Source organism: Schistocerca nitens, chromosome 7, assembly GCF_023898315.1.
Source record: "Schistocerca nitens isolate TAMUIC-IGC-003100 chromosome 7, iqSchNite1.1, whole genome shotgun sequence".
Taxonomy (NCBI): domain Eukaryota; kingdom Metazoa; phylum Arthropoda; class Insecta; order Orthoptera; family Acrididae; genus Schistocerca; species Schistocerca nitens.
The window spans coordinates 614,819,759-614,832,480 of record NC_064620.1 but is presented as its reverse complement, the minus strand read 5'-3'; the positions used below and the strand labels follow the sequence as shown (position 1 = coordinate 614,832,480).

General features: G+C 38.4%; 1 protein-coding gene across 3 annotated transcripts in view; it reads left to right on the top strand.

Annotated features, from left to right (window-relative positions):
• LOC126194628 (intraflagellar transport protein 43 homolog) overlaps nucleotides 1–10,073 on the top strand; it is a 117,353-nt gene extending 107,280 nt beyond the window's left edge. The window contains exons 5-7 of one of the 3 annotated variants that reach the window (XM_049932794.1): nucleotides 6,277–6,349; nucleotides 6,432–6,567; nucleotides 9,542–10,073. In XM_049932794.1, coding sequence (XP_049788751.1) covers nucleotides 6,277–6,349; nucleotides 6,432–6,567; nucleotides 9,542–9,643 — 311 coding nt within the window. In that variant the 3' untranslated portion in view covers nucleotides 9,644–10,073. The remainder of the gene's footprint in view (nucleotides 1–6,276; nucleotides 6,350–6,431; nucleotides 6,568–9,541) is intronic. The other 2 variants (XM_049932793.1, XM_049932795.1) reach the window with 2 other exon arrangements.
• Nucleotides 10,074–12,722: the final 2,649 nt, after the last annotated feature.

The following is a 12,722-nucleotide window of genomic DNA, read 5'->3' as shown; positions in this document are numbered from 1 at the left end:
GCTGCACTCCAGGATCTCTCTGCTGAGCAGAAGAAGGACGCCAAGATATCTCAAATTATGCTTGCCTTAAATCGGTCAGAGGATGTGAAAGGACAATTTAAGGTAGTTAATGAATTACTTTGCAAGAAAAACTTTGATCCGTTAGGAAAGAGGTGGTTAGCAGTGATTCCTAAACAAATGCACTTAGATGTTCTACAGAAATTCCATGACACACCTGAGGCCGGACATTTAGGATTTATTAAGACATAGTAGGATCTGCAAGATATTGTTCTGGTCAGTTCATATAGGAGTGTTCATCATTATGTGTCGCACTGTCGAGAATGCCAGAGGAGAAAGGCAGTTCCTCAGAAACCACCTGGCCAACTCATACCAATTCCACCAGCTGAAACGCCGTTCCAGAATGTTGGGATTGACCTCCTCAGACTATTTCCAACGTCTGCTATTGGATTATTGTTTTCACTGATTATCTGACTCACTATGCCATTACAAAAGCTGTGAAAACAGCCGAAGCATTCAAGGTAGTCAAATTCATCGTAGAAGACATTGTATTAAAACAAAGTGCCCCAAGGACATTAATTAAGGATCGAGGGAAAGCTTTTGAGTCGAATCTTGTGACAGAGATAAACTGTCGATGCAACATTACTCATCACATGATGACTGCCTACCATCCGCAAACTAACAGGCTTACTGAACGCCTTAATAATACCTTGGCCGACATGCTATCAATGTTCATCAATATTGAGCAAAGCAATTGCGATGAGGTGCTGCCTTTCGTGACGTTTGCCTAAAACAAAACACCGCCAAACAAGACACTACAGGACTTACGCCATTTTTCCTGGTGCATGGGTGTGAGGTGATGATGATGATGGACACCGTGTTTCCGTTACACCCTGATGACATGGACTACGACTACATCGGCCAGGTGTTAACCAGAGCTGAGGAAGCTTGGCAGTTAGCTTGACTCCGCCCGCTGCAGGTCAAGAAAACGATTGCCGCAGGTATGACGCGAGCCACCACCCTGTTGTCTACCAGCCTGGTGATCTCTTCTGGATCTTCACTCCTGATCGGAAGGTTGGTCTCTCTGAGAAGCTCCTCAGGCACTGCTTTGGACCTTATTAGGTTGTAAGACAGTTCTCTGATGTTACTTATGAAGTTAAAGATTTCGACCCCGACACAAGATGACTAAAGATCAGAGATACGGTCCAAGTCCTTCGAATGAAGCCCTATAAGGATCCTGCAACCCGGTGTAAATTCAAAGCTCCAGTGGCAGGAGCGGAAAGGTACCAAAGAACGTAGCGGCAAGGGAAGTTCTAAGAAGATCACTGCCAGGGCGAACATCAGCCATTGGGAGTCAGAGGACCCTTGACTCGTTCCTGGACTAGGAGGACGTAACACCGAGACGCTGTTCTCTTAAGAAGGGAGTAATGTTGCAGAAGAAGCCAAGTAGTGCAGTTGCCGTAGTGTAGTGTTTATGATACTAGATTGTTGCATAGAGGGTCGTGAGTTCAAAACTAACCTAAACTGAAACATTTTAATTTCTATATTCCATTCGAATACATTCTAGAAGTATCCAAAGATTGCAAGAGTCATTGTACTGGAATGTTCTGTAGCTGTATACAATGTGGTCCATTGATCGTGATTGGGCCAAATATCTCACAAAATAAGCGCCAAACGAAAAAACTAGAAAGAACCAGGTGGCGCTATGGTTGGTCCGCTAGATGGCGCTGCCATAGGTCAAACGGCTATCAACTGCGTTTTTAAAAATAGGAACCTCCATTTTTTATTACATATTCATGTAGTACGTAAAGAAATATGAATGTTTTAGTTGGACCCCTTTTTTTGCTTTGGGATGGATGACGTTGTAATAGTCACAAATGTATAAGTACGTGGTATCACATAACATTCCGCCAGTGCGGACAGTATTTACTTCGTGATACATTACCTGTGTTAAAATTGACCATTTACCAATTGCGGAAAAGGACAATATCGTGTAGATGTATGGCTATTGTGATCAAAATGCCCTGCGGGCATGTGCTATGTATGCTGCTCGGTATCCTGGACGACATCATCCAAGTTTCTGGACTGTTCGCTGGTTAGTTACGTTATTTACGGAAACAGGAAGTGTTCAGCCACATGTGAAGCATCAACCACGACCTGCAACAAATGATGATGTCCAAGTAGGTGTTTTAGCTGCTGTTGCGTCTAATCCGCACAGCAGTAGCAGACAAATTGCGCGAGAATCGGGAATCTCAAAAACGTCCGTGTTGAGAATTCTACATCAACATTGATTGTGCCTGTACCATATTTCTATGCACCAGGAATAGCATGGCAATGACTTTGAACATCGTGTACAGTTCTGTCACTGGGCACAAGAGAAATTACGGGACAATGACAGATTTTTGCACGAGTTCTGTTTAGCGATGAAGCGTCATTCACCAACAGCGGTAACGTAAACCAGCATAATATGCACTATTGGTCAACAGAAAATCCACAATGGCTGTGACAAGTGGAACATCAGCGACCTTGGCGGGTTAATGTATGGTGCAGCATTATGGGAGGAAGGATAATTGGCCCCCATTTTATCAATGTCAATCTAAATGGTGCAATGTATGCTGATTTCCTACGTAATGTTCTGCCGATGTTACTACAAGGTGTATCACTGCATGACAGAATGATGATGTACTTCCAATATGATGGATGTCCGACACATAGCTCGCGTCCAGTTGATACGGTATTGAAGAGCATATTTCATGACAGGTTGATTGGTTGTCGAAGCACCATACCATGGCCCACACATTCACCAGATCTGACATCCCCGGATTTCTTTCTGTGGGGAAAGTTGAAGGATATTTGCTATCGCGATCCACTGACAATGCCTGACAACAAGCGTCAGCGCATTGTCCAATGCATGTGCGAACATTACGGAATGCAAACTACTCGCTGTTGAGAGGAATGTCGTTACACGTATTGCCAAATGCATTGAGGTTGATGGACATCATTTTGAGCATTTATTGCATTAATGTGGTATTTACAGATAATCACACTGTAACAGCATGCGTTCTCAGAAATGATAAGTTCACAAAGGTACATGTATCACATTTGCTATCAGGAAGTTAAGTGAAATTGTCAACATGGAAACCCTGATAAAATATTACTATGCATAATTTTATTCCATTGTGTCCTTTGGGATTTAACTCTGGGGGAGTGCATTAAATGTGAATAAGATCCTTATTATACAGACAGAGGCCATCTGCATAATGACAAGGCAAAAGAGGTGTACTACTTGTAGACCAAAATTCAAAGAACTGAACATCCTAACAGCAGTAAATGTCTACATCTACAGAATGCTAACATTCACCAAAAAACTCAGTAATCTCTACCAAAAAAAAATCAACTGTTACACCAATATGAAACAAAGAATTGCTAGAAATTTTTTGTTCAAGTGCTACACACAAAAATACAGAAATGTATGGGAGAATAAACCTGAATTTAAGGGATGGCTGACACCAGTTCCTTGGAATAATATTAAAGGCATGTGTTGCTGCTACCAAACTGAATTTTATGCTAAACTGAGCAATAAAATAAAATTTAAAAAAACCACCCTGAAACCATGAAACACAAAATGAGACTTGCCATAAAATCTGCACAGAAGACCTTGCCACTAACATTGTTCAGTTTTGACTGTGGAACATCTGCGAGAATTGCGTAAAAATATATTTTCTGACTCTAAATCCACCACAGACTTGCTATCGAACAAAGTGTTCAAACATAATAAGTGAAGTTTTGGGTCCACACTTCAGGGAAGTACTGCGAGCTGATATCAGTAATGAAAAATTAAGTCTGCTGATGAACGAAGCCAGTGAAATAAGTATTTTAAATCATCTAGGAATTGAAATAAGACATTAATAGTGAATCACAAAAAAAATTGTGTCAACATTTTTATTGCTTACTCCCATCGAGAAAGCTGATGCAAAATATCTGGCCGACCACCTGGAAATTGAAAATTTGATTGGAATAGGCACAGACAACTCATTAGTTCTGACAGGAATGAATAGGTGGTTGAATGGGTAAACTGTTCAACTATTTAAATACTAAATGCAGTCCTTGGATGTGGTGAAATCTCAAAGATAGATGAAAAATTTACGCCTAAAACCACCGTACACTTTAAATGAGTTCATTGACACTGAAGCAGCAAATTGGACACCCTAAACAATGCACTGCCATGTGAAATGACATTAAGTATGCTGTATTTATGTGAAGTTTATCCAGTCTCAACTGGCTAATGACATAACTATGGTAATAAATTGTAGTAAATGGTTGCAGACACAACATTGCTGCTACAACCTACAGAAATTAGTTCATAGACATCAGCCACTGGTGGCATCGTGTATACAAAGGGAGTTAACCCCATCGAAGTCAGTTAAGGCCTGAAGATGGTGTACTGAAGCACCGAAACTGAGTAGATTAGTACATTGTACATTGGAAGAATAGCTGCAGGTGTCTCATTCTATTACATGGCCGAAGACCCTCTGACCTTCAATCAGAAGAATGGACATACAAAAGAAGTGAATAATGGGCTACACAGAATTTTAAAAACAGATTGTGGACTGCCAAATCTCACACGTGTTCATTGTGTATGTCATTATTTACAGCTGGCAGTGAGTCACACTTCAGAAAACAGTATACCCCAAAACAGAATGCATGGTAAGAGAAACCTACAACTGGTTTTGTGTATCTCCAAGTCATCAAGGCAAATACAGAAAAATATTTGAAACAGTTAATTTCTTTTACAGGCATAGTCTTTTTGTTTTTCAAAGGCTAGTGTGTAGTGATTTAGCCCAAGTGGGTGTTATTAATCGGGTAACTGCCTTATGTTAGATTGCAAAGCTCACGTCTTAACTGGAAGTGATGTTGGTTAAAAAAAAAGAAAAAAAAAGAGAGAGAGAGAGATTTGGAGCTCTATGCCAAGGTGGAAATAAATCTCATTGTTTACTTGGGAACTGAAATGTGTGGTTTTCTAAAAATATTTTGTTGGCCAGCACAGTAAGACTAAAGTAAAATGAAATGACCTGTTTGGCTGGCATCCACCATCCTCAGATCTATTCTTGTAGATCTAAAGATGGCTGATCTGGCCTAAACTAGTAATTTTGTTTGAAATTAGTGTGATTGTGCCAAATAGTGAATTATTAAAAAAAAAAATACAATCTCCAGCTCAACCGAAATGTCATTTTTTTCCTGTATGTTTTCTGTTACTTTTTCTTGTAAAGCATAGTACTAAGAATTTTTTCTGGGGGTTTGAGAACATTGGAAGCAATGAGTTGGATCGTTAAGAGGAGGCATTTTGCAGTGTATAATTTCCTTACAGTTAGTTGACATTTGAAGTCTCAGTGCAATCAGTACAGCGAATAAAATCAGTGGTGTTGCATTTTTTTTATTATTGTCTCTCATTTTTGTATTAAAGCTGGTGCCCCTTATTTAAACTAGTCAAACTATTTAATGAATTCGGTAGTGGAGGAGGTGGATCTAGGTATATCTGTGTCAGCCATGAAGAAAATGAATTGCATAAGTGAATTGTGTGGATTGCACACCACAGCCACAAATATTTCCTCTTTGAATGCATAGAAGTAAAGAACTCAAAAAAGTTGAAGACTCCATTACACATTATAGTTTATAACTTTAGTGCCTTCACCAGGCACACATCACTATTTTGCAACAAAAACATGAAAGGTGCACCGCCTGAATCCAAATTTTCCCCACCATCTCCAGAGTGGCAGTAGGAGTCTGCTTTGTCCCCTCCACTACAGAAAAATTTCATCAGGAGCACCCAGATGTGTGGCTACAAGTACGTAAAATAATGAGCTATCTTTACATTACACTGGAGTATGAAATCTTGGGAAATTATACCACAATTTGTTTTTCTCACTGGATGAGTACTGTTTCAGTAACTTAAATATCCTGGTTCCCCAACCTCATTGGAAACTAAACATATCAAGTGACAAATCAGCTTATCTGGGCTATGTGTGTGTGTGTGTGTTGTGTGTCTCTGGCTTTATTCATTTTGGTTCTAGATCAACGGGAAAATAGGTCAGTCTTAGCCAAACACTCTATGCTAATAACAAAATAGGACCTATGTTTCTGAACTTCTTACAGCAGTGTGTAAATTTCTGGTGCTTAAATCTCAGCATTATGCTTGAGTACGAAAACTTTATGATTTTTCTATATATAATGAGCAATTAAGCAACTGTTCCTTGTAAATATTGTGTCGCATTTTCACAGATATACCAGTAATACCAGACCTGGATGACATACAAGATGAAGACTTGACAACACAGATTGCCAGTACTCCATCGTAAGTGCTATACTTGGAATGTTACGATTGCTTGTGCAGCTAATTGTGGAGTTACCAAAGATATGATTCTTTTTCCCCCCAGGGTCAATCTGAATAAAGTAGCAGCATATAAGGAGCTTGACTCCGATCTATTCAAACATTCAGCGTTTGGGACTCTTGATAACATTAATTTACAGCTCCTTACAAAAAGCCTTAGACCGGAAAATGATGTAAAAGAGGTAAGTCAAGATTTTATGTTTCAAAAACTTCTTGTTCATATCTGTTATACTACCAAATAAAATACCTGTTTGTATTCATTACACTACCAGATAAAATAATAAGCCAGAGTCTTCTCTGTAACTGTCAAATATTACTGAGTTTGTAGGCACCTCAGTTAATACAGTTGCATTGTTTTTGTAATTTTTATGCAGACCTGTGAGAAAAATCTTTTCTCACCATGTTAACATACTCATTCTCTCCCAGGTGGCATTTTGTACCACCGAGTTGCTTAGGTTTTGTGTGCTGTGGGATATTATTAAAATTTTTATAGTCTGCTGTTCCTTTTCCTCTCTTGGCCATGCATCTCATTATTTTATGGTACACTTCACAACTGTTTTCTTTCCTCTGTTCCTTTTCCTTTTCTTGGTTTGCTTTTTCATTCAAAAGAAAAAACTCCACACCCTCAAAACTTCATTTATAATAGTATGTGCTATATCAGATAACTTTTAATTAATGTAAGTTTTTCCCTTCATATTGCTAAATATTGTGAATTTCTCTCAGAGTTGCAAATACTATTACATTGGTTTGGCTCTGAAGTGTAGTCATTATTTCACTTTTCAAACCTTATGTTCCACATTATTCTGACATATACACATGTAAATAGTTTCTTCAAGAGGAAGAGGACAACCGCATATTCCCATTGCCTGAGAAAATTCAACATACAGTAAATGGCTGCCAGTACTCAACTTCAGGACACAGTATTCCAAGTATAATTGATGGAAAACAATCAAAACAAGAAAAAAATGCTACCAAGCTTTCAGAGCTGTTTCTCTGTAAAGGAAGAAACAAGAACAAAAAGTGAAATAACTGATATGAAGTTATTCTATCTTTTGCCACTGAATAAAGTTTTATTTGGAGTAGACAGGTTTCATTTTCTTTAAAGCATTTTCAGTGCTCACTAAATTGGATCCATCATCATCAAAGTGGCTCATGATGTAGCCTATATGAGAACTCATTATTTCTTTTGCAAATTCTGTGGTCAAATCTGCTTATCACTGAAATGCTTTAAAAAAAGCAAAACAGGTAACATCCCAATAAGACTTTTTACAGTCGCAAAAGACTGAATAACTCCCACATTACTTGTAAGACTGTGACTGCATAAGACAAACCTCAGAAACAGAAAGACAACATGTATAGGGAAAAAAGATTGCTAAACACAAAAAATAGATAACGTAAAAACGTTTTATACTTGTAATTTTGCTGTCTCTTGAAGGCTATTACTGGCCAGTTTGTAGTTTTACAGTTTTTTTAAGTTAATTTTCCTCTTTATATAAATCCAGTTTACAGTTTAACACTGTGTTCTTGGAATGTCTTCTCACAAAACTGATAGTATGAAGAAAAAGTATTGTTGATTATTCTGAAAGAAGAGATTGGGTATCTTTTACAATTACACAGGGTGTTTCACAACCCCTATTACAGGCATTTGTGGCTTGTAGAGGGGACTTAGTAGATAAAGTTTTGATAAGCAGCCTATGTCCAGGAATGTACTGTTTGGTTGCAAAATAAATTTGGAGATCAGACCACTTCATAGTACACACACACAGCAGAACTCTGACCAGTGTGCTCCACATGAGCTGCTGCAAGTGGCTATCCTGCTATGCAGTGCACAAGGTGTATCTGCAAAGCACGCTTTTGTACACACAATTCACAAACCCCCATGTGGAACTGCGGAGCACCACAGTTGACTATCCTAGTTGTGAATGTACAGCCAGCCGGAGTGGTCAAGTGGTTCTAGGTGCTACAGTCTGGAACCGTGCAACAGCTACGGTCACAGGTTTGAATCCTGCCTCGGGCATGGATGTGTGTGATGTCCTTGGATTAGTTAGGTTTAAGTAGTTCTAAGTTCTAGGGGACTGATGACCCCAGAAGTTAAGTCCCATAGCGCTCAGAGCCATTATTTGAACCATTTTGTGAATGTCCCAGTTTCTTACAGCCATTGTTGTAATGGTACAAGATGGACTGAGCCACTCCGGAAAACTTTTGTGGTGTGCAGCTCTATCATTACATAGTGATCCAATCTTCAAACTTATTTTTAAACCATAATGGCACATTTCTGGATCTGGACTCTTTATCAGTACTTTATTTAGTAAGTCTCCTCTACAACCACTAGAAGGTTGTAATAGGAATTGTGAAACGTCCTGTATAATTTTGGAAGTATGTTTCTGCCTTATGCAAACACAAGTTGTTATCATTAAGACATGCTTCGGTGGAATTGCAACACTGTTATGGGGTTCCTATACAATTATTTCATTAAAAATAGGGATGCTATGTTGAAGATACAGATTGTCACACCCATCAAACATCTGATATAGTAGGCACTTTCAGGGGTGGTGGTCAGCAAGTGTGTGTTGACACAGAGGTCCCATCTTCAAGTGCTGGTGATCACTTTAGATATATGCGATGTGAAAAATGGAATCCACTCGACCTCTCAGGGTCAAATGAGAAATTCCTTAAAACAAAAATAGCAAAGAAATCAGCACACAAGTCACTGAATGTCTCACATCAGGCTAAGAGTCACATGATTTTTTTTTTCTCATTATTAACATGATTGAGTTCATTTGAGAAAGATTTCATTTTCATCTATAAACACAAAATGTGTCATAGCACATTCTTTATTCTTTATGCTGTTAAGTCATGTATAAAGTGCACTGCTTTTCACATTTTATTCTTCAAATGATTTATCAACCTGTCTATTTCCTCTTTTCATTTTCATGTATGCGGTGTCTGACTTACTTACAAAGCATTGTTTTCAATGTGGTGCAGCATGCCTACTTGCCTTCAGAGCATCAAGAAATTCAGCAGTGCTTCCTTCACATGAAACAGATGCGTGAATGGCTTGGTTAAAATAATTGTGGCAAAAATGATGACTTATTTGGTAGTAGTTGTTGTAAGTAGTAAAAGACAATATTTTTATGGATTTATTGACCATTTCAGATAGATGAGCCATGGAACTGGGATCTGCTGTTCACCGATATAGCATCAGAGCTTCATAGTGAATGGGAAAGTACGGAAAACAAGGCAAAGGAAGTGACCTGAATTTATAGTCACACAACTAGATTTTAAATCAGTTGAGGATTGCATTTGTTGCTGATGCATAAACACGTAATTTTTCAGAGAATAGAATGGTGCACATAATCTAAATTACAGCTGGACACATTTCAAAATGTGTGATTGTATTTAGGCTTTTCCAATGATTACTGCTCTCTCTGTTGTTCACAACTGTTACATAACAAACAATAGTTCTTAAGACCCCATTACTTTTGCTAAAGGTTACACCAACAGGAGCTTGCAAATATTTGACTTATTTGTTTACAGTTTTATTTGGATCCATCATTCCTCACCTACAGTCTTCTCCTCCTTGATTTTGAATTGACAGATAAGCTATTATCTCTATTGAGCTTTACGTAGAGTAATGTACATTGTTTTACATTTTCTAAAAAAAGTATTGATTTATAGCAGGTACATCTATGTTTGAAGAGAAATACACTACTTCTCAGCAAATGTTTTTCTGTATTTTTTGTTTGTAATGCATAATTTTACATACATGGGCAATGTTAGCAATGTGGAAATACACCATTATGCATGCAGACAGAGATGTTTCATATGCTATTGTGCATTAATTTATTTCATACAATAGAACAATACCGTATTTACTCGAATCTAAGCCGCACTTTTTTTTCCGGTTTTTGTAATCCAAAAAAATGCCTGCGGCTTAGAATCAAGTGCAAAGTAAGCGAAAGTTCTGAAAAATGTTGGTAGGTGCCGCCACAACTAACTTCTGCTGTCGAATATATGTAGCGCTACACAGGCATGCTTTGCAGGCACAAATACTGGCGCCAATATATCTGAGTCAGTAAATAAATTTAAGAAAAAGGTGGAAGACGAGCTTTTTCTCCGCCCCGAGTTTCGACCACTGCATTTTCATACATTATCCAACGAAGTAAATACAAATTCCGTATTGTTCATCTTCGAATGTAGCAGCATTTCAATGTACCGTACTATGAAAATCCGACTGGCAAGACTGTTTGGGATGTTTGTCAATATGGCCAACTCTACATTCTGAATTTTTTCCTACCTGTGAGTAGAGATGGTTGCTAATAGGAACTTTTATGAATTGTGGATCACATGCAGTATTCTCTTCACCATAAGAATAATATGAATATAAACATTTTGCCATGTATTCTTTCGTGTTTGCTGCTATCTCATTTAAATCCTGTCTGTCTAATAAACTACGAAACTAGTGTGAGACAACAGCAAACGCGGAAGAATATACATATCATGTCATGTTTATATTCATATTATTCTTATGCCTAATAGTGATACAGTCAGAAATGAAGCACGGCAATTGACTAGATTTTTAAATCTAAGATGTCTCTAATTTCTGTGCGGAATGTAATGCACAAAAGAGGCGTCTGCAAAGATTTTCAAACGGCGAAAAATTGTAGCTAAACTCTCTTTCAGAACATCTTTTATCATACGCAGTCTATTATTTGGTTCTTGTTGATCATTATCAAAGAAAGCAGCAGTGTAAGTAACAACAAAAAGCAGCCTCTTGCCATTGTTTCATTAATGAATTCCTCTCTTTTTTTTTATCGTAAGCGGCAGTAGCGCATGCAAAAGCAAGCCATACCGCGAGCGGCGACAGGTCGTAAACACACATTATCAGAATGCGAAAAACAATACATGACATGGTACAATAACGCATTTTCAGCTTAGAGTGACGTAAACACCTATAACAAAGAGAACAGCACTTATCAGATCAAAGAAAAATAAGCAATCGATTCAAACCAGATGAAGCAGGTGAAAAAGGAAGGGTACCTGTATAAATACGGACAGAGTGCATGACGCATAGCAATGGCTGCCTGGTACAGCTTAACTGATAAGCTTACGACTCGATCCAAACTGCTGTAGCTGTATCGTCATTCATTCGACCTAAACTGTGTCTCATATTACAATGGACTGACTTTGTTTCGATTTGGAGGTGTGGCCTAAAACTTTTCTCTTCCTTGAATTTGAGTCTCAAATTTCAGGTGCGGCTTAGATTCGGAAAATTTTTTTTTCCTTGATTTCGAGTCTCATTTTTCAAGTGCGGCTTAGATTCGATTGCGGCTTAGATTCGAGTAAATATGGTAATTGACTCGATGGTGCATCAGTTGTTTTTATATGTAATGTAGAACTACATTAATTGCTGGGACAAGATTGTCACTTCATTATTATTCATGTTAGTTCCAAGTTATATGACTATTCAAGAAAAGCATTGCGTAAGTCACCTTTTAAGTGTCTTCTGTCTGGAGGTCCTTTGGCAGCAAATTATGTGAAATAGCTAGTTTGTGAGTATTTCAAATGCTTCCTCTGACTGAGAATCTTGCCAACTGTGTAATAGACAATGTGATTCATTTTCTTAATACTGAAGGCATGGTAGCTGCTGAAACTCATCACCAGATCAGTTGAACTGTATGCAGAAAATGTTATGAGCAATGGGACACTACGGCACTGGCTGAGAACTTTTAAAGATGGCCATACAAATGTGCATGATGAGGAACAAAGTGGATGACCTTCAGTCATTACTGACAAATTGATGAAAAACAGAGAGAGCAGACACTTCATGATTTTGACATTATGTGATGAGTTTCTTCAAGTGTCAAGAAATGTACCTTATGCACCTGTTGCCTAATCAGGCAGCAGATTTCTATGATGACGGTATTGAAAAACTGGTTGTATGATATGATATTGGTGGGAATTATGTAGAAAAATAGATGAAAGTGCAGGCTTTCATGAAAAATAAAATTGCTGAGAAAAATCCAGCGTAGAATGAAGCAATGTAACGAAAAGGATAGTTGCTACTCACCATATAGCTGAGATGCTGAGTCGCAGAAAGGCACAACAAAAAGACTGTCAGAAAATTAGCTTTTAGCCGACAAGGCCTTTGTCAAAAATAGACAAAACACACACAGACACACACACACACACACACACACACACACACACCATCCCGCAAACCAAACACTCACTCATATGACCACAGTCTCTGGCAGCTGGAGCCAGGCTCCAGCCAGGCTCCAGCTGCCAGAGACTGTGGTTATATGAGTGAGTGTTTGGTTTGCGGGATGGTGTG